The 21,712-nt window shown below is 41.3% G+C and overlaps 3 protein-coding genes across 6 annotated transcripts in view; 2 read left to right on the top strand and 1 right to left on the bottom strand.

The window, feature by feature from the left end:
* Positions 1-5,450: 5,450 nt before the first annotated feature.
* vsig8b (V-set and immunoglobulin domain containing 8b) lies at positions 5,451-10,138 on the top strand. Its single transcript, XM_042421863.1, has 8 exons — positions 5,451-5,561; positions 5,954-6,033; positions 7,759-7,928; positions 8,128-8,329; positions 8,607-8,759; positions 8,860-8,982; positions 9,179-9,317; positions 9,408-10,138. Exons 2-8 carry the CDS (start codon positions 5,961-5,963, stop codon positions 9,649-9,651), a joined length of 1,104 nt encoding a protein of 367 aa, XP_042277797.1. The 5' UTR covers positions 5,451-5,561; positions 5,954-5,960; the 3' UTR covers positions 9,652-10,138.
* Positions 10,139-12,502: 2,364 nt separating this feature from the next.
* LOC121903844 lies at positions 12,503-13,483 on the top strand. The gene has a single exon (XM_042421237.1). It carries the CDS (start codon positions 12,503-12,505, stop codon positions 13,481-13,483), a length of 981 nt encoding a protein of 326 aa, XP_042277171.1.
* A 2,027-nt stretch (positions 13,484-15,510) lies between these two features.
* dock5 (dedicator of cytokinesis 5) overlaps positions 15,511-21,712 on the bottom strand; it is a 29,723-nt gene continuing 23,521 nt past the window's right edge. For 3 of the 4 annotated variants that reach the window (XM_042421287.1, XM_042421289.1, XM_042421290.1), the window contains 14 exons: positions 21,436-21,525; positions 20,850-20,954; positions 20,401-20,542; positions 20,179-20,260; positions 19,984-20,068; positions 19,701-19,787; positions 19,434-19,610; positions 18,961-19,044; positions 18,736-18,873; positions 18,332-18,504; positions 17,950-18,094; positions 17,562-17,721; positions 17,205-17,323; positions 15,511-17,094 (listed from right to left, as the gene is read on the bottom strand). In XM_042421287.1, the coding sequence (XP_042277221.1) occupies positions 16,993-17,094; positions 17,205-17,323; positions 17,562-17,721; positions 17,950-18,094; positions 18,332-18,504; positions 18,736-18,873; positions 18,961-19,044; positions 19,434-19,610; positions 19,701-19,787; positions 19,984-20,068; positions 20,179-20,260; positions 20,401-20,542; positions 20,850-20,954; positions 21,436-21,525 (1,689 nt within the window). In that variant the 3' untranslated portion in view covers positions 15,511-16,992. The remainder of the gene's footprint in view (positions 17,095-17,204; positions 17,324-17,561; positions 17,722-17,949; positions 18,095-18,331; positions 18,505-18,735; positions 18,874-18,960; positions 19,045-19,433; positions 19,611-19,700; positions 19,788-19,983; positions 20,069-20,178; positions 20,261-20,400; positions 20,543-20,849; positions 20,955-21,435; positions 21,526-21,712) is intronic. The other variant, XM_042421288.1, reaches the window with a different exon arrangement.

Genomic DNA, 21,712 nt, shown 5'->3' with positions numbered 1-21,712 from the left:
TCTGAAGTGGCCTGATGGTGACAACTGAGATATGGAGCAGTAAAAAATCTATGAGAAGTGGACTTCCTGAAATATATTTTCAGGTTTTCATGTAACAAGAAGACGTAGATGTATAAATGCATGCGCTATTTTGGGAAAGACGGCTGTTTTCCCTTTGCTGTGTTTCATGAGAGTTTTTCTGCGACTGCAGTTCATCTTTAGATATCATGGTGCTATTTTGTTGATGGTATGAGGAGTTTAGAGAATACACATTGAGCATTCATTTGCAAACTAACACACAGTTATGTTGTTTGTGTCATCTATTTTCAAAGCCTGCACTGTTGTTCCTGACAATTTTTCTGAAAAATGGAGAAAAACTGCACAGACTGTCTGGTCTTGCCCACCTAATCCTTATTGAACTGTGTGATTTCCGGACATCTGTGTGTCTTAAGTGGAGTAAAGGATGAGCCTCTGTAGCTAGAGTTCACAGTTCAGTAAAATCACAAATGAAAAGCATAGAGTATTTCTGTCAAAACTCTTTTTTCTTTCAAGTTCAAATGGGCAGCTCAATTCAGAGCGAGCAATCTGCCCACACCACACATTCATCTGAATAGATGTGTGGGTGTGTGTGAGGGGTGGGGGAAGACGACAACAGGGAGAGAGAGAGAGAGAGAGAGGGAGAGAGAGAGTTTTAGTCCTTCAGAGTATTATGTGAGGTCATTCTCTAATGTCTTCTGGCCTGTCCTTGCTTCCTAATGGGCTAGTTTATGGTTTGTACTTTGATTTAAAGTTAAAGTCAAAATTAGGTTTAGTTTAAGGTTTAGGTTAATAACAAGTTAAAGCTGCTCTAATCAAAATGTTAATATCAACAATGGATCAAATGACTATGTGTAATGTGAAAGGTGTTGCTCATAATGAGAAACCCACAGAGAGTTATTATCTAACGCTGCAGTCTTTCTGCTGTCAATGTTTTGGTTTTACAGCCGGCAATTTTACAGTTCTGTTTCACTGCTCACTGCTCTCATCATGCTACGCCACCTGCCCAGCATCAAACAGCTTACAGACAAAGTTATGGGGACTGCCCATTGGTCTGAAGGCCCATTATTCCAAAACCCCAATAGTTTGAAAAATGTCCCGTTGGACCAAAAGCCCATTAGTCCGACGGCCCGTTATCCTGGAAACAAACGCCCATTGCTCTGAAGGCACATTGCTCTGAAAATACACACTCTGGAGTTGTTGGAGTTCAGTGACTGCCGGCCCTGTCCATGCATTATTTATGGTTAGGCGTTCTGATTAGGCTACCTCTTTCGTCTTTTGTGTTAGGCTTAGGGTTAGTGTGCACTAAATGCAGTAAAAAGCAAGCATTTTGTAAACAATATCTTCATCTTTGCACATCAGAATACACTAAGATATTAAATGTAAAAAAAACTCCAGTGTGTATTTTGGCCTTCAAAACAGTGGGCTTTTGTTTTTGGGATAACGGGCCATCAGACTAATGGGCTTTCATTCTGACGGCAAATTTTTCAAACTATTGGGATTTTGGAATAATAGGCCATTGGACCAATTGCATGTCACCAAAGTTAGCGGCTAGCTGGTGAACCAAGCAAAGGATTTAGCCACTAAAGAGCCAGATATCTTCCAAGAGTTGGTGGTGACCAAAACAGGGCTAAAGGGAGAGGGGATGTTGGACTTAGATTTGCCAGGAGGACACAAACACAACTTCAGGTGAATGATAATGTTGTTCCGTGTCTGCAGATTTAAGCTTATGTTGGAAGGAATATTTTAACATTTTGGGAAGTATATTTATGAGAGTTAGATGAAAAGGTCAATGCCACTCTCATGTCTGTATAATTTGCTAGACTAAAGCCAGCGGCCAGTTAGTCTAGCTTAGCATAAAGGCTAGAAACAGAGTGAAATAGCTAGCCTGGCTCTGACTAAAGGAAACAAAATCCACCTACCAGCACTGCTGAAGCTCACTAATTAACACATTATATCTTGTTTGTGTAATCCATAGAAAAAAAACTAAATGTAAAAATGACAAGTTGTGGTTTTAAGGGAAGTTGTGTGTCAGACTATTTATTGGTTGGGCACAGTAACTTCCTGGAGTCACATTATCACCATGAGGTTTCCATCTGAGACTCTAGCAGGCCAGTGCACCTGGTCAAGAAAAAATCCCACACATAACCCTCCATAAAACCACAAATGATCATTTTTACACTTTGAAAGAGAATAAGCATCTTTCCCAAAATGTAGAACTATTTCTCTAGGGCCCAGGTTTACATTTTAAAGTTACAGCTATGATTAGTTTTACCTCAGGGCTAAGTTTCAACACGTGTTAAAGATGGTTAAGTTGGAGATCAGCAGTCAGGGAATGACAAAAGTGGATGGCGTGTTCTCACAAAGTGCCTGTGTAATTGCTTTTTGAGAGTGTCATGCTTTTTATTACTGCTCTGCATTGACCAAGCTCACCAATTTGCAGTTCTGACAGAGACAAATAGCATCAAAAGAATGCAAATTCTTCTCTACAAACTGTTGGTGTCTTGATGAAAATTGCCGTTACTCTGTGAATTATTATGTTGCTTTCAAGCATAGCCAAGCATGTATGAGAATCCATTCAACTGAGTATCAATTCTGCAGAAATAATTTCCTTTCCAAATGAATGTTTGCTTCTTTTCATTGACTGAGGATACAACAGACAATAAAGCATAACATCATGCTCATTTTCATCACCAGTCTTTTGCCATAACACATCAGGCTGTTTTTCCAAGAATATTTCTATTAATTTGTAATTCTAAAAAAAAGAGAAGTCGGAATTAAATTACATCATTATATCACAATTCCCCAATGAGTGTGGGAAATATCAGCTATCGTAACAGAGAGGGGGAGAGAGATCTGAAGTTCTTTATCAGAGAATACAGTTTCCATCCCACTCCTGCAAGCGAGGCTTAGGGGACCGTACTCCATGGACTCTCTCTGTGTGCCAGACTTCACTGGGTTTAGCACAAGAAGCACAACTTATTGGATTATGGGGTCCAGCGTCTATGCTCATATTGCTGGAGGCTGTGTGTGTGTGTATGAGTAGGGATATGTGTGGGTTTTGTCCTGCTGTGTCCAGCATCATTCAAGCATACTTTCATGGTAGATGGGCCCTTTCCTTAGTGGGTTACTAACTGAGATAAAGAATCGCAGAGGCTGGTAGGAATCCCTGCACTTGCCTCTTTATTATTTATTCTGCAGCACGGCACATGGAAAGCGTGCAGGGCAGGAGCTGCTCAAAATGTGCTCTGCTTGGAGACAGGGAATAATCCTACCGGTTTCACAAGACAAGACAACAGAATTCAAAGACGACTGGCAACACTTACGATGATGCTATTTCTGTACTCATTATTGCACGCTCTAACTAACACCACCCAGGCAGTAGAGTACATCATTATGATGGGCAGGACATCTGTGAATAATGACTGATTGTTGTAAAGGAGACAAAAAAATCAATTTCACTGTCAGAGTGGGCATTTAATTGCAGAGATCCAGGGGTTCATGAATAAACTGTGTGGTCCAGAGTGTGCTGCCTGTATTCCACTCACGTTGCTCTTTGAGGGTCTGAGTGACTGCCTCCCTCCGCCAGAAGCGTCATCCTTGTCCCAGTGGCGTTCCACCTTAAAAAGACGAATATATGTGCCTAACTGGCTGCCTGACATTGACACACCGTGACTCACGCTGTTGTGCTATTTCAGTATGGCTTCTGGCAAGCCCAGCCATGCTGTAGCCTCTCCCCTCCTTGCTTTGGTCATTTGTTTGCCTCCCCTGCTAGGCTGTTTACTTGTAATTTGGACATCTGTCAAGGTGGTTTGTTTGCTACCCTGTGGTGTGATTAGGCTACCTTTGCCAAATCTGGGAGGATAGATGGGGGATAGCACAAGTCTACAGCCAAGACAAGACAAAGCTGGAGTTTGGCCACCTCTCATCTACAAAGTTTAGTGAGATAATTAGGGAATCATTGGGTGAAATAAAGGGCGTGTGCAACAAGTTCAGCATATTCAGTTCAGTGATTACAAATGTGTTCATCATGCTTGTTCACACTCTCTTTCCTGCAGCGGTGGTCTTGTGCAGTGTCCCAGTACTGTCTGTTTGATCCCGCCTTGTCCTGTCACACAGTCTGTTCGGCACAGCGCTCTGGTGCCAGAACCTCCTCTTACACCAGGGGGAGGGAGCCGGGCAATTAACCACCTGCTGGTAAGGCAGCCGTACCCACAGCCTGACATACGCCCTGACATTTGCAGGATCACTCCTGAACACACTCACATACAGATTTATTGATGCGGTGTCACTCATGCACCCTGCATAAAGCTCAGGTACACGGCTTGCAAACCCACAGCATGAAACAAAAGAGAAGGGGGTTGTTCTGGTTCCAAATTTGCTTTCTGATCATGTTTCATACTGAGCGTTACTAATTTGCTCATCTCCTTAATGAACATTAATGGCAGGATCGCATTAACCCAGCACTTAAGTTTCCTAATGGCTAACTTCATGCTCTGCGCTCACATCACATTCTGTACGTTCTTACACAATCAATACTGAATAATTTCACCACCCCATCCAACTACATTGAAAATGTCTTTCTTTTCATTTTTGAATCATCAGCCACAGTGAGCTTTGGTACTTTAAAACAGATTATAGAAACCACAACAACCACTCATCTGGAGCTGTTGATCTGCAAATCAAAATTCTCCATTTTTGGTAAATCATTCATAGCTGACAAGGATTTATGACATTGTAGGCTGGTTCAAATGATTCAAACAATTAGTGATTCCAGTGATAAGTTTAATCATCTTATGAAAGCTTTATTTATAGCCTGAGAAGCTTTGTCATTCTTGGCACTGAGGCACAAATGATTGTGCGCTGTCTGTCTGTGACCAACAACAACATTGATGGGTGTGTCAGTAGGGTGTGTCAGGGAAGGATTGGGTGAAATTTAACAGACCAAAGTTACAGCATTGTTTAAGTGCCCTGAAGAAGTACTACATATAAAATGTTCAGTATTTTGAAAAAGTAATTTATCTACAACTACGGTCCAGCAAACAGAAAAACATTATTTTAGCACAGTTCAACACAGGAGGTAATAATTTACATTACTATGAAATAAATAAACCTGGCTGCTGATAGATATGTTGACCAGCATATGAACCAGTGCAGCAACATTGTTGTTGAACTCCTCAACATTGGCAGGTAATCATTAATCTCTAACCCCTGTCATCAGCGACTGTACACAAGCCTGTGATTAGACAACAAATACTGAGAGTAAGACTGACAAAACTCTTTTTCTGATTTCCGATTCTTACAATGAAACACATGTCCAACCTCCAAAAATGTTTTTCCAAAAATAAAACTTTTTATCTGATATTTAACGTTCCCAAGTTTACAGTAGGAGTGGCCAACAGATGTACTATGAACAGAGAGGGTGTGGCCACAGTTACTGCAGCTGAGTTTCACCTGAGAACAAAATAAGCAAGCTTGACCAGTACTGACACATTGCCAGGCCTTAAAGGACATACTTTTACTTTGGATTATTTCTTCACTTTCAGGTATGGTAGAGCTTTTATTTTTTCCCTTTATGCCTTTCAGTAGAACTCCATTGGATTTTCTTAGTGGTGTGTACTTAAGAAAGAAACAGTTTGTCTTGCTTCTGGTTGTTTTCCATTGATATTCACATTCAGTCTAGGCCTTAGCTGTTGTTAACAGAGGTAAAAACTTAAGAACAGACCAGGTAGTAAGAATAATTCTTCCAATACAAGGCACATGTTTTGTTGATTTAAGACAGCTTTATCATTAACGAGGCAGCTGACAGCCATAAAGCAGAGATGTTTTCACTTCCGTGAAATTAAATAAGTGAGACAAAATACAAGCTTTCAAATAAGCAAGAATGTCAGTGAAAACACATCCTCAGAGTAATTTCTTCACTTTCTGTTGCTTTCAGGGTTATAATGGAGCCTGTATTCATGAGTGAGAGGCTAAAGGTGGTTGTGCTGTTTCTGGTAACATTTCAGCTGAAGACAGGTGAGTCTCATGGTCTCTCTTTTAAACTCCAGACAGTATTTAAGTTTTCTTTTATACAACACTTCCAGTTAGGCATTAATATTCTGACCATGGATGGAAAGTACAGAGTATATATCCACAAACATAACAGGTGTTGATTTTTACTAGTATAAAGGAGTTGTTGATTCTATTTTCTGGGTTGTACCTGTCTGATCTTTGATTCATGTATAAATACTGGCCAGTCTGACATGCACTTAGCAGATGATCTGACAGACACCACTGGGTGAATTGCATTGCAGATGTTCAATGAACCATGTGCCTCCTGCATAATGTGGGTGTCTTATAGGTACCCTGCATTCATACCTCTTTTAATACCTACTGCTGGTGCTAAGGGTCAAACTGTTGTTTGCATTTGTAAAGTAAGACTCTAAGAGACTTTATAGTCCCAGTGGAGAAATTAGTCTCAGGCCTCCATCCAAGTTGTCTATTTTAATATATGAACAACATAAAAACAGGGGTGAAATTAAATTAAATCAAATGCGCGCAGGCAGCCAAGCGGAAGTAAACAGCATACATACAGAACACGTGCAAAACTCTTATCACGTTCCACAAAAACCCCTGAGACTTTAAATCTTCATGTTGTACCACCTCATTAGACCGGTAGTTTATTGCTTGGTGTTAAGATGTTTGATTCTTTAAGTTCCAGATCCCCAGTGGTAAACTGAGAGGAAAGTGTTATCTGAGCATATGGTCTAGCCAATGAGTAGGTGCACAGGATTGGAATATTTGCAGCTTTTTGTAACAAGCTTAGTGACTGTGCTCACTGGCAAGTTAGCCGCCTCTCCACATGGAAAACACGACTTCCTTAGATCACAGCATTTTGCCCAAGGGAGCTTTCACAGTGTAAACATTTGACTGACTAATTTGAGCTTTTTTCAGACTCCCTTTATCACATCTGCCATTAACACGCTTTTATAAATACCTCTGACATACTTCATTTGGTTGCGGCAGCACTGAAGTGCTTTCAGAGTGATATAGTGAATTTAATGGTGAGTGGTATCAAAAATGAGGCTGATTTGATTTATCAACATGGTCCATTAAGATATTTAGTGAAGGTTAACTATCTAGATGGGAAAACTGTGAAAAGAAACTTGCCCTGAGAAGCGGAATGAAGATGATGATAAATAACTTGGACCTGTTGAAATGCACTGCCACACAATGATGATCAACATCGAGTTCCTTCTATAAACGTCAAGCTATCAGCAATAATTAAAATACATGGCCATAAACAGTGAGTCAGCAGGGTTTAATTGTGAGCGTGAACACAACTCAGATGCAGCTTTTAAATGCCACTTGTCAAGTTCACTCATTCATTGCGCATTCAGTTTTGATCATTTACCAAAATGTTTCTGACAGTTAATGAGCTGAGAGAGTTTTAAATTAATATGTTATTCATTTTCACCAAAAATACTGTTTTTAATTTTATTACAGCTCCAAACCCTCAAATCCTCAGTTAGACTTAAGAGGCCAGTTAGTTTCAGATCAGCACTCTTACTCCTCTCTGTTCAGGAGCACAGGCCCAGAGCTTGAATACCATTAAGTGGGGAAAATATTAATGCATTTGAGAGAGAAATTCATCTTTTTCTGTCTTTTTTTTGTTTGTCCTTTGGCAACGGTAGATGATTATGAAAACTGGGGGGAGGAAGAACTGTATTTTATGAGACTAAAATTTCTCTGACCAATCAGATGTGACAGAAGCGATGCAGGTGACATCCTCGGGGCCACAGACCATTCAGAAGGCCCAGGGCGAAACAGTCACTCTGGGATGCACCTACAGCCCCGGCCTCCAAGACACTGGAGAACTGGACATTGAATGGTCCAACGTCAGCCCGGACATGACACAGAAAGACAAACTGGTGGGTTTACGTTTACATCTACAGAGGGGGATGTAGTAGAAATAAACACTCTGGGAGGCTGGAGAAAAGACTTAAGCATGCATTAATGAGCATTTCAGACAAGCTACACAGTCTTGGTTATCTTTTACCTTTAGGCTCTGTCAGTGGAAAAACCTGCTTTGAAGAGGTGTCATCACTCAATGCAATGTTTGCATCTCAGATCTTATCTTATACAGGGGGCCAGACAATCCACTACGGTGACCCCAGCCTCTCCAAAAGGCTTAACTTCATAGCAGACCCCAAGCAGGGAGACGCTTCCATCTCTCTCTCTGATGTGAGGCTCTCAGACACAGCCACCTACCAGTGCAAAGTCAAGAAGGCGCCGGGTGTCGATATGCGAAAAGTCACGCTGGTGGTGATGGGTGAGGATGAATTCCTTTTAACCGGTTTTACCTGTTCATTTCCTTGTCTGTCTTATTCTTCTTTTAAATGTTGTTCTCACTCACTTGGAATGTTTAAGGCCCTTTTCTGGTTTCTCTCCCTCTCAGTCGGTGATCACGCCTTTCTGTTTATCCATACCTCAGATTGTTCTCCTCTTTCACACCTTTAACCCTCCCATGATAAACCATAGCACTGATGCATTACTCTGAAAAAATTTTTCATGCTATGTGTTTATTTATGTTTATATTCTTTTATCAGTTCCCCCATCAGTGCCAAAGTGTTGGGTTGAAGGCGGAGAGGAGAGAGGGGGCACAGTCTCACTCCGCTGCAAATCCTCTCAGGGATCCACTCCTCTCAGTTATATGTGGAGCAGAGAAAGCGGAGGTTCAATGCCATCCACTGCAACCCAAGGTAAGGCAGACAAAAGGGCCTTTCTATAAGCAGACATAGACAGTGAGGATGCTGTATTATCACAATGTACTCATTCTGAATGTTCTCTTCTTTCTTTAAGACCCACAGACTGGGGAGCTTTTGATCAGGAACCATACAGATAGCAATGTTGGAAGTTACGCGTGTGTGGTAAAAAATGCTGTCGGCAACGCACAGTGTAAATATGCACTGTATGCATATAACCGTAAGTCCATGATATCATTATTTCTAATTTTACTCTTAAGTACTTAACACTTCTCCTGTGTATCCTAAAGGAGCATTTTTCTGCTACAATCTGTAATGCAAAAATCATGTGTAAGCCTCTTGTTACAGCTATTCAGATCTGTAAAGAAGAAGAGCTGTACTTGTTTGATCTCTAAGCACCATGTCCTCTCTTCCAGCTACCAATAAAGTGGGTGTCATAGTTGGGGCGGTGATAGGTGCTCTGCTGCTTCTGCTCCTCCTCCTGCTCCTCATCTGGCTCTTGATCTGCTGCTGCCATAAGCGCCGCTATGAGAAGGAGGTTGCAAATGAAATAAGGTACTGTATCAGAACTGGGAAGCATTCCAAACATCCATGAAATAATCTAAGGATTAACTGACTTGAGACCTGTGTGACCTGTTTCCTCAGGGAGGATGCCCAGGCCCCAGAGAGTCAACCCTCCAGCAGAAACACCAGCTTCCGCTCGGTGATGGGCTACCGCACTCACCCCGGGGTGAACTACAGCTCAGTTAGGAACCAACTGCCTAGCATCAGTGAATCTGGCCGCAGAGTCATCTACACAGGCGGGAGTAATGGGACAACACAGCCAACCACTGCAGAGGAAAAACGTCCTCCACTCCAATATGACCATCGATATGGATACCCTGTGTAACTATGACTCATACTCCTGATAGACTTTTTACTTCAAGCACAAAACTCTAAAGAAAAGACTTTTTACTTTCAGTATAAAACATCTTATAAAGAATACTCTCTACACAATATCTATGTGACAAATTGTGCAATATAGTGCAATGTAATATTTTTAACTGGAGAATAATGGCTTGTTAATAGCAGACTGCTGGTATACAACTACTGAAGACTCATAAAATCTTACCTCAGCCCTTCAACAAACATAAAATGTACAGCTGGCTGATTTTCATGATGCACTGTAACATAGTGTTCATCACTATGTATTGAAAAACAATGGTTCTCATAATCCAAGTCATCAGTGCACCAATTCAACTAATACTGTATGTAAATAGCAGATGGCTTGTATTTTTATTTTTGGTGCTTTCTTTTCTATGATGCATAAGTAGCTCAATCAGTTTATCACTTTTTTAAAACATGTACAATAAAATGTTTTTTAACTGGGAAGTCAATTTATGGTTTATAATCATTCACATTTTCGTGTCAGGGCTCCATATTTTATTGCATGACAATATCTGGTTTGATAAAACTAAAGAGGATAACATTTGAAACAGAGGATGCAGAATGTAACAACTGTTATCTTTACTGGAAAAGATCAAATTTAGTTTAATTTTTGAATCATCATAATGAACTCAGACATTGCGTTTTGACATGCAGAATCAGCTACAATAAAAACCCAGATAGACGGAGTAAAACTACTGTATCTTTACAGTCAGATATTCAAATGCAATTAATTTAGAGAGACTGATTATGTTTAAGGGTTTGGAGTGTGCATTAAAAATGAAGATGGTGCAAAACAAGTCACTCTGCTGTAGCTTAATCAAAATCTAAAATTCTGATGGAAGTGCATAAACATGGTCAGACAAACTGTCTCTGATCCTCTTCTGTGCATTTGCCTTCTGGCAAATTTCATTTGCAAAACAAAGCGGTGCAAAATTGTCTTGTCTGTTTCTCCAGTTTTTGCAGAGCAACCAGTAAACTAGTTATTAGTGTAATGGCTAATAGTTGAGGCACTAACCCACAGCTGCCACTTTCAGTAGGCAGTCAGCACTGTGCCTGCGGCCCCACCTCTCTTCAAAAGGTCCTTTATTAGCCTGAACCCGTATTTGAGCAGTATATGTTGAATTAATAAGAGCTGTAGGAAGTAGTGAGCGTTGGTGGGCCCTCAGCAATAAATTCTGCCCAGGACCCCCTCAAGGCAAGATGCCGTGCTGCACTAATTTGTAAAGGCTTGGCATTTCTAGAAACAGTGTTTCAAATAATCAAAAAAAAAAAAAAGCCTCCAAATTAGACTTTCAATTTTTGACATGCTTCCCTTTTAGCTTTTCTTGAAAATGTAGCCAGCAGATCCCCTCCCCCCACCCTCCTTACACACACATCACAAAAACATGTTTACTATTTGCCTCTGCTGTGTTTGATTTTGTGACTTTGTGACTCCCACTGCAGGGTGTACTTTCACATCAAGATTCAACAAGATCTTGCATAAAAAGAGCATTTTTATTTTACTGTGCAAAACGACAGAATCTGCCAATTTTTGGATTGTTTGGTATGAGATTAGCCATTCAATTATGTAATAGTTTTAACTAAGCTAAAAATTCATGTGGAAAAAATGTGGATGAGGATAATAATTGCATATGTATTAGGATCTAGCTTCTTTTGACTCAGTGTAAAACAAGCAAACAATACATCTAAATAAAATATAGACTGAAATATAATTTCACTCAACATCTTGTTAAAAGTCACTCTACAAAGTCAGTCCCCCCCCCCCCCCCTCCACAGCAGAAACTTCAGTGATAAGATATTGCATTAACAAGGCTGCTCCTGAAGGTGACTCAAAGGTTATTTGCTTTTCTTATCAGGTAAATAGGTGTGTGTGTATGTGTGTGTATGTGTGTGTGTGTGTGTGTGTGTGTGTGTGTGTGTGTGTGTATGGTTTGGTGTTTGTAAATATGTGGCTAAGCTGCAGGAATAACCATTTGCATGCAGGGTCCGGTAAAGTGTGGTCTACGGATTTGGCTGATCTGCCATGGTGCACTGATTAACACACAGTAAAGTCAATGGATATTCATAATGAGCGCATATCCTGCCCCACCCTATATGTCAATGCAAATACACCGCCACCACCACCTGTGGTCATAACTGATGCAAATCATATCTAATGCCTATATATTATCCCAGACATGGAACACTTAAATCCAAGGACTTCACCTTGCTGTGTGCATCCTGCAGACAACTCCAGGCAAGGATTAATGCTTGAATAAACAAAACAAAACAAAGAATTCTTCAGCTGCAGACAAAAGTATTGAGCCAGACAACGTATTGTGACTACCTGCAAGCGGGATTCAGAGTGATATAAATTCTCATTCAACCCAAGGAACCTTTGTCTGAGGTAAAAATAGGGATTTTTTTTTTTTTTACCCTAATTGCTTTAACACTCTTATCTCAGCTGCACTTTACTTCTTTGCACATATGACCAACTTAAATGCAGATTTCACATATATTTTTAACCATTATAGAAGATTTTAATTGAGCTTATTTGAATCCATTTTATGTATTTCAAAAGCTAAATTTGTGAGTCTTTTCCCCAGGCCCAGCGACAAACTGTGACTGATTCCATTCTGTGGAAGAAATGAAGTTTCGTCTGGCTTGGAGTGTGTGTGCATAATTCTTGCCAACTTGTCATCTCTTTGAACACAGCAAAAACAAAACACTTAAGAACCGCACACAGACTGCTGAGTGGTACACAGAGGTATAAAGATTAAGTTATTCTCATAAAGGTTTACACTGCAGATGTGTTCGGGCTAAAGATTATCATTATGTTAGGGGCAAATAAAGTGGCCATCTGGGTAGTGACAGGTCTGTTGTCTGTCACGGCTGTCTTCTTCAACCTCTACATCTTCTTGATGAGTCTGCGGAACTACAGGCAGAAAAAGCAGTGGAACCCCTGTGAAATCATCATCGTGGCTCTGTCGGTGGTAACCTTGGTTCACCATCTGATCTGTTACTTCTGGATGACCATGGATGAGGTGGACAATAGCTGTCGCATTGACCAGATGCCATACACTGTCATGCTACTGTTGGTCTTCAGCCTCAAGTTCACCATCGTGTGGGACACCAGTTTTCTCACATTCTACTACAGCACCAAGCTGGTGAGCACACCCAATCATTGCTACACAGAGATCCAAGCCGCCATCCTCAGACATGTGACCTTAGCTGTTTTTGTCATCCCTCTGTGTGGCCTGAGCACCTGTATGCCAATGCTTGTGGTGTTTAAACCAGACAACTACACCCAAGTGAACAAAGACTGTGGGATTATAACACCCAACACCCAATCTGGCCAGATTTATGAAGTCATCTATCTACTCCTCGCTGATGTACTGCCGGGGGTGCTCATGATAAAATGCTGCATCTCCATCTCAATCCACCTGGCCATCCATCTCCGCCACATGAAAGCCAGTACCAACGGCGCCCACGGCCCAAAGCTGGGCACTCAGATGAGGGTGATCCGGATGGCTCTGTCTCTGGTAGCCATCTTCCTGCTCTTCCTCATAGTCGACCTGTACGTTAATTATCAGATAATAGTGAACCACGACAACGCTATTGTGCTCACATTCTTGTTCACAGCCATCTACACGACTGTGACCGCCATAGTGCTGATCTATGGGAAAAAGAGTCTCTGGAAAACTCTGCTCCATGACTTTAATGTCTGCCTGGATGAATATCCGTGTTTGTCTTATCTGAAGGTGCCTGAACAAAAGTCCAAACACAGCAGTGCTCCTGCAAAATTTAAAAACTGAAAAGCCAATTTGCTTTGCGCTGTGGGTCTTTGTGCTAAAATCAATTGGTGATTGTCTGAACTCATTAAATAAACTTTGAATTAGCTCAATCTTTTATCTTTTGCACTGGCAGTTTCAGTAATGACTATTGTCCCGCTGTATCACAATGTCATTACATTTTCTTGCATCAATAAGGTATTTCAAATGTATAAGCCGGTCAAACCAGGGAGGGTAGAGTTGCACAGTGCTGCACAGATCAGAGGGGCTAGGTAACAAGCTCACCTTCTGAATCAAAACCTCATCAGACTCTACCTATGAATATTAATATTTCATTAGCGCAAACAATAGTTGGGCCTGTAAAATAGATCCACAAGTATCATGATGTAAGTCTGTACCCATCTAAAATGCTGAATGCTGAAATGCTGAAATACATGTGACTGTGGTGAGAGTACAGAGCTTATTAATAAAACAAGAAAGTACACACAACCTGAATTCTGTTTTTTTTTCTTTCTTTTTTTTATCACAGAGGTTTTAAGAGTTTTTCCTTACTCAGGTTGCAGATGGTATCAGTAACTGGAAGACTGCCAGTTCAAACTCCCTGCACCATTTGGGGAACAAGAAATAAACTTGATGGGGCCGGGGGGGTGGTGGGGAGTGAGGAAGCACACCTAATCGCCACCTTCTCTTGTGCAGCTGTTTGTTGGTCCTCAGCAGGAGTGTCTGCCTGCACTTGACTGCTCCCAGGTGTGACTGTGTGTAACTGTGTGTGGGCGTGAAACTGGGCGTTCCTGAAAAGTGCACTCATGCCCTGCAAACCTACCCTGAGTAAATAGAGGGGAAAAAAAAGGTTTAAAAAAAATGTAGCAGACCTCTTTGCAATGCTCCATTAGATCACACCCTCTGGCACCACCTAGTGAGGTTCAAAGCAGAGATACAATAGTGCAGCTAATCCCACTCCACACAGACACCCGGGATCCCTCCAGCAGCTAAATGGACAAAGTAAAAAAGGGCATACTTGCCTTTGATGCAGGGGAGTTAAGTCATACCAAGGCCCTGGCAGCCATCCCTCCTGTCTTTCTGACTCTCTCTATTAGAGGGAGTTGAGTTTAGCGTGACAGAGGAAAAACAGCTCAATATGATCAAACATTGGCCAGTATGGAGGCAATACTCAGAAAATGGAAGATTATTCTCTATTTTTCCAAAGGTCTTTGATTAGGATTTAAATTTAAGAGTTTGAGACCATCTGTGTAGTTTTCTTCCAGCTGTTTTCCATCGATGTCTCAAAGGTAATGTGTGTGTGAGTGTGTGTTCCCTCAGACTCTGTATAACGACTAAGAGTTCGGCAAAAATGTATCATTGGCTCATTGTCGGCTGAGAGGAAGCTGGAAAGACATTTGCAATGTAAATAAAAGGAAAGAGACTCTTGATGTCCTCGGATTCTTTACAGCAAAACTTGTAAACATGTCTATAGTATGGAGATTGTTTCCATGGCAACGCTCCTGAGCATCCAGCTAAACCTGGCGGTTGCAACGCTGCTCTCCTTGCATGGGTGAACATCACTTCAGATAGTTATTACTCAGGAGACTTGCAGGGAGAGTGATATCCTGTACTCTACTATCTGACAGGAAGGAACAGGCCATTAGCAATCCAGATTAGCAAGACCAGCACCCATCACACAACCCCTATAAACATCTCATAAACTCTTCCCTGCAGACGGCCCCCCCACATAATGTTGCTTTAGCTCATGCCATAGAGATAGGTCTGGCTAAGTGAGACTAGCGTGAGCTAACGAAGCTGTTTTCCTACACTCACCCTAATTGTATTTGAACTACATAAATCACCAGTTTCATGCGAGTTTGTTAGATGCTTTAAGCTTGAACTGGTGATTTTTCACGCTATTGGCAGCATCCAAATGACTGTGTGTGCCAGTGCAAAGTTTCCAGTGAGGGCACAGAGATCTGTGGCTATCCAGCATGTTGACAGGATCACAGTAAAGAGATAGAGAAGATGCCTTTCTAAATGAATCAATGTCACCCAAAAAACTGGGAGTTTGTAGGTGTTTCGAGAAGTCTTTATTTTTGTTCAGTCAACAGTTTGTTCATAAAAAAATCATATATCTCTCAAGGCAATGTTTGTATAAAATTTCTTTGATACTTGTTAGGAAATGTGTAAAGTAGAAAAAGTTCATCCCTTGTAAAACAATCTAAAAATAAAACTAAAATACTGACAATTTAATTCAATTTGATCATTGTAAAAAGAGCTATAGAGCTTGCATGCATAGATTTCGCACTCTGAAGGCACACACTTTTAAACAGTGCACAATAATAAGGCACAATGCTGAAATTAGACTCCATTTATGCTGCATAAAAATAAACCATCTCTGTACACACTGGGTGTGCAAAACAGTGGAAATATTAAAATTCAATGAATAGCAATAATTTAAATTTCAATCATGAACTGATGAAAAGAAAATCTACCAACACCTGAAATATAAAACTTATGTGAACTTCAAAGGCATTTATGCTTGTACCATACAGCGTTTAGGGTTCTTTAAAGGAATAGTTTGACATGTTTGAATACACTTAGATGACTTAGATTGATACCACTCTGAGACGTCAGAAGTCATCGATCTTGTCATCGAACTCTTGCCTACGAAGAAAATAAGCATATGTCGAACTATTCCTTTCAGCAAAAACTTCCACTAAACACCAACATCAACATGATGCTGTTTGGAAGCATCACTTACAGTATTCAGATCATCATAAACATCAAAACAAATGCAAAATCTGCATCACATTCATTTATGCCATCCAGTGTTTCGGAAACATTGTGGTTTAGAAAAATTGGGTTTGATCATAGTGTTAATGAACACCACCATCGGACACAAAATAACTACATATAAAAAAAATATATCAGTTACAGTACATTCTGTACATTGTATTCCCTGCTCTTGATCAATGTGAAGTTTGACAAGTATCTAATGCAGCTTTTTCCTGTTCAAATATGGAATGCCGATGAACAGCTTAGGGGGAAAATCAGTCATCCAGTGTCACTCCAACACATAAAAACAAAATATTACATTGCAGCATTGGTCATTCCTTTTCCCTGCGAGTGATAAAGAAATTTCACTGTACACCATAGTGACTTTTCTTCAAGAAAAAAGCATCTAATCACTATTTCATTAAAAAAAAAAAACACACATAGCATCTGAATCAAAGGCTGTGGTGACTTTATGTACCCCAAATCATATTTCCATTTTTGTACCATAATATCCTCTTATAACAGTAACATCACACATATCCTTCCTCGAGGCTTAAAAACAAAACAACAGCCGCAACTGTACAACAAAGGACTGCTTGGAATTATTAGTGACTTGCATCAGACAGACATTTTTAACCGCTTAAAATCCTGCATACATCCCACGTAGATGGTCCTGCATCTGTTCCACAATGCCACAAATGATACTGCGCTTTCATCACAGCCAAATCAGAGAATTAGTGAAACTTTAAGGCCCGCATGTGGGTGTAGCCTTACTGGGGGCCGTGCTCGTACGAGGGGAACATCGACTTCCGTGTTTTCGGAGGCGGCGGAGGAGGCTTGCTCTCAATTTTCATTGGTAGCGGGGGAGTGAACTGTGGGGGAAAGAGAGAGAGGGGCTTCAACTGGAAATAAAAACAGAATATTTTAACATTTACATGCCATTAAATATGCAGGGGCTGCTATTTTCTCTGAACAGCTGTACCTCTGAAGAGAACCCCGGATTGTCAGTCTCGTGCGGGTGTTTCTTCGGAGGCATGGGTGGGGGTGTCCCTGGGGTGTCAATGGTACTGGCATCATTGTCACTGAGAAGCGATGAATAACCTACCACAGAAAAGAAAGAAAAGCTTTTTTAGACCGCATGCATCTGTGAATATGTGTGGTGTGTGTGTGTGTGTGTGTGTGTGTGTGTGTTTGTGTGTGTGAGAGAGACCTGATTTGGGCTTTAGACCACAATGTGCTTACACAAGGTTAGTAGGCATGATATTCCCCCTTTTCTGTGTGCAGGGCATATTTTTAAGAGGAAATAAATTGATGACATGCAGTTGGTTTTGCTACATACTGGAGCTGCGTGGTGTGTGAGGTGTGTGCGGAGAGGCAGGTAGCGGGCTAAGAGGGTTAGACTGGCTGAGCTGGGATGAAACACCCTGGTACAGGGAGAGGGTAAGCCGTCGATCTCCTAATTGTAAACTCTTGGGCCTCTGCTGCTTCTCTGGAGGAGTCTGGAATGAAACCAGAAAACAAAAGATATGGGCATCCATGTAAAAGAGAGAAGCAAAATGGAGCTATTCCCAATTCACAACTGAATAACAAAAATTTAATATCAGGATGATATGGTCTCCAAGACCTGTAAACAGCTTATACAATCACCCGAGTCGAAGTATGTTGGGCATGGAAATGAAAATAGCAGACCATATATATAAAAATAGCTCCTGAAGATAAAGCCTCACCTCATCTGCATCTGACTGCCTCTCCAGTAGGACCTGGGATTTGCTAACACTCCACTCCTTCCTGTTCTTTCTAGCAATCCTGTTGTCCTCCTCGGAGCGGGACAAAACCGAGGCCCTGCGATCACTGGGACGGGACAACAAGGAACTGCTTGTGAATATTGGGGGATGGTAGAGAAAGAGATGCAGAAAGATGTACAATCAGACCAAAAAAAAACAAAACAAAAACAACCCAACAAACAGTGCTTTTGATTTAAGCTAAAACAAAATCTGTGTTTGAAGAAAGCAGTTATTGTAGTGATGGCAATGCAGGAACACAAACTCAAAACCAGAGAGGGGGGTGTAAGGTAGACAAAGAAAGCAGGGAGAGGATGCAGGGACTGACTCTTGGGAGGAAATGCAGGAGGGTCCATCTGAGGACGCGGAGCCACTGGAGAGGCCTGAGGAGGCGTTGGAGAGGGTTGAGACAGTGGACATGCGACGCAGGGTGGAGGACAGGATGTAGGGCATCACCACCGAGCCCACGCGACTCTTCTTCCTCTCAGTGAGAGAGCAGGGCTGGGACACACAAATGGGATTAAGCATCATCAGGGAATCTTGGCAGGGGAGGAGCACAATGACAGGCAAAACACAGGTCGCAATGGACTGGCTAAAGGAAGATTTATGGTCCCGCACTAATATAATGTACACTCTGCTTTGAATGAGAAGCGTTTGATAGGAAGGCAAGTGGGCCAATAGCTTAAGTTGGCACCCTCTTACATTAAATTGAGTTTGTGGTTGGCAACGCACCAAGGTTATGACGCCATAATGCTTCTCCACTTTCTCCCGAAGGTCTTGGAAGCAAGTAACCAGACGGTTGTGTAAGGGCTTCAGCTGCTCCGTCGTCTTCTCCCCGTGGATACGTATCCCATCTGCCAAGAGAGGGATCTGGAGGGGAAGACAGTCACTCGAGCGTTACAAAACATATTCTGCTTTGAGGCCAGAGTCAATGACAATGATGGTAGAAGGATTTACCTGCAGGGCGATGAGGTGTTTAAGAACCTCAATGCGCTCGTGGTCCTCCGGGTGCTCTTGGCTGTAGGTGTCTGTAAAGAAGGCCTGCAGAGGATGAAAACAGGATGAAAATTGGGCAACATTTTAAAATATAGCTTCAAGCCACAAGGAACAGGCTTCCACAGCATGACAAAGAGGCCACAGTGGCTCCCTTATGAATAGAACCTTGTAGCTCATAACAGGCTTCAGGCCAGCCAGAACTCATGTTAATGAAAAAAGTATTTCCAAATTTATATGAATGTTTGAAGTTGTGTGATTTCTTATTACTGTAGATTGGCAATTTGTCATACTAGAAATTATTTTCCAAATCAATTATTTTACAGCCAACAGTGCACAAACCTTCAACCTGATTTAGCAAATAGCGAAAATCTAACAAACACGGTAAGTAGAAGGACAATGACACAAATTCTCCTATTAAAAGGAAAGAGTCAAACCTTCTCATAGTTGGAGAAGCCGCCCATGACAGCAGGGTCAACAATGCCGCTTAGCATCATGGACAACGGGTTGATGGACAGTGAGCGATCACAGGCTTGCTGCTGCACAAGGTTACTCAGCTTTTCATTGGCCATCTCCATGGTTTCTATGGCGTTCTCCAAAGGACTGATCTCCTCCTGCACATCAGGAGCATTACATGAAAGGTAACATGAATTAGAGGAATATTTAAAGTGGAGGAAATTATGTCTGTCAAAACTGCTTCTTACCACTGAGACAGATTTGACTTCAAACCATTTCAGAATCCCCGGGAAGCGATAGGCAGTAATGTACGTTGTTCTCTCGATCCACATGGTCTGCAGGGCGGCATTCATAGTGATTAAATATTAAAACATATTTGAAATATTTAAATGTGACATTTTAACGTCTATTAGTCTTCAGAGTGATGTATATGCAAACACAGACTTGTTTATACATTTTTGGGGAGTTTGTGTGTGTGTGTGATCACACATATGAGCTCAGTGCTTTAAAGTAAAATGAAAAAGTGCTCACTGCAAATTCATTGTCTGGGTCCTTTGCACCCTTCCTGAAGGGCCTGGAATACTGGAACTGGTCCACTTCATTGGTTCTGTAATAGCTGCAAGAGAACAGGGAAGGACAGTGGTGAGTTAGTGATACGACCAGATAATTATAAATCCAGGTCATTCAAGACCAAATAAATCAGCCATTAAGTATTCTGTTACTCACTTTAATATCTGTTCTGGAACCCCCTTGTCTTTAAACTGGTGCGGTACAGTGAGAACTGGCTTGACAGTAAAGCATTGGATGTCTGTGAAGTTCAGTTAAGGATAAGACTAAGAAGAAGAAGAGCAGACAAAGACAAGCTGTATTCAGTCAGAATTTCTTTTTATCTGTAATCATCATCATCAAAAAAAAAAAAAAAATCAACAAGCTATCATGTAAGGATACACTGTCCAGGGGAGTTACTGATGTTGTCTCCAGGGGGGGCTGTGCTGGTCATCCGGACTGCATTTGGGAACTGAGAAAGCAGCTTTAAGCTGAAGTCTTCAAGCCATTCGTACTCTTTGCCTCGGTAGATGAACATCTTGTTCTGCGGCAGAAAATTTCAGTGAGTAACAGAACAAATGAAACCCAATTAAAAAAAAAAAAGCTAGTGTTTGAATTACAATCAAGCTTATTTTCCATAATACATGAAAGGTGTGCTTGTGCAACACCCTGACAGGACTGCCTTCATTCTGACATTCTCTTGTGTTATCAAAAAGCCAATAACCTTTATTGGTATTATTGCATGTTGCCCCGAGAAATGTCTCAAAAAGCCAGCTCATTGCATAAGCACGGACGCATGTGGGTTTCTCTAAGTCTCTAAGATATATTGAAATAGGTAATCATTTTCTTACCCTGAGGAAAGAAGGGAATCCAAGGCCATAATATCCTACAGCAAAGTACTCCGGCTGTGGCCGCATCGCATGCATTATATTTTCATAGAACTCGGCTTGTTTTTTCTGAAACGGAGGACAGTGGAAGATGGTGAGGATGCAGCAGATACTGTACTGTACAGTGTGTCGGCTGTTATTGTTGCAAAATAAAAATAATTCATAATGAATTAACACCATTAACATTTTCAAAATGGAGAATGTGCTTACTCTCGCTTTCTTTTATGTAACTATGAGAAATGATTACTGGAGTACAAACTTACTAAACTACTAACACTATAAAGTCATAATACATTCAAACTGCTCAGCATCATCAGACAATACCTGGTAAACACACACTTATTTCTTTCAGTTTTTTTCAATCATTTGCATTCAGCCTTGGAGAAACAAGCAGACTGTTCATAATACACATGTGAAGAGTATCAATGAGGCACTAACAATGAAACATTCTACATTTAAGTTGTTTTCATCAGTTCATAAAGTTGCCTTTTTCAGAGGTATTTAAATCTGTTCTAGGCCTGACTGAATCACAATGTACACAACCTCTTACCAGCAGCTGGCTTAGCTCCATGAAGTCAAACATGTGGCTCTCGTGCATCTTGGCCAGCTGCTTGCCCAGCTCGATGGCCTTCTCCCACATCTGAGAAGACGTGCATCACTCAGTTAAAAGGGGGACATAAAACATCAAGATAAAAACACAGGAGCACGAGCTAGACTTTGCCATCTGGCTCCCACGGCTGTCCTTGCTGAAACTCCACCTCACAGTAGCAGCCAGCGAGAGATCTGAATACTGACACAACAAAAGAAACCTGCGGCTAGAGTGCGAG

This window comes from Thunnus maccoyii, chromosome 9 (genome assembly GCF_910596095.1).
Source record: "Thunnus maccoyii chromosome 9, fThuMac1.1, whole genome shotgun sequence".
NCBI lineage: Eukaryota > Metazoa > Chordata > Actinopteri > Scombriformes > Scombridae > Thunnus > Thunnus maccoyii.
Note: the sequence above shows the minus strand (reverse complement) of the source record. Positions and strands in the feature narration are given on the sequence as shown.

What these genes read in the sequence shown, in the direction of transcription:
- vsig8b (XM_042421863.1), top strand. Translation starts at nt 5,961, where the DNA reads ATGGAGCCTGTATTCATGAGTGAGAGGCTAAAGGTGGTTGTGCTGTTT. An exon ending in TGCACTGTATGCATATAACC is followed by an intron (nt 8,983 to 9,178) that starts GTAAGTCCATGA and finishes CCTCTCTTCCAG; the next exon opens with CTACCAATAAAGTGGGTGTC. An exon ending in GAGGTTGCAAATGAAATAAG is followed by an intron (nt 9,318 to 9,407) that starts GTACTGTATCAG and finishes CTGTTTCCTCAG; the next exon opens with GGAGGATGCCCAGGCCCCAG.
- LOC121903844 (XM_042421237.1), top strand. Translation starts at nt 12,503, where the DNA reads ATGTTAGGGGCAAATAAAGTGGCCATCTGGGTAGTGACAGGTCTGTTG.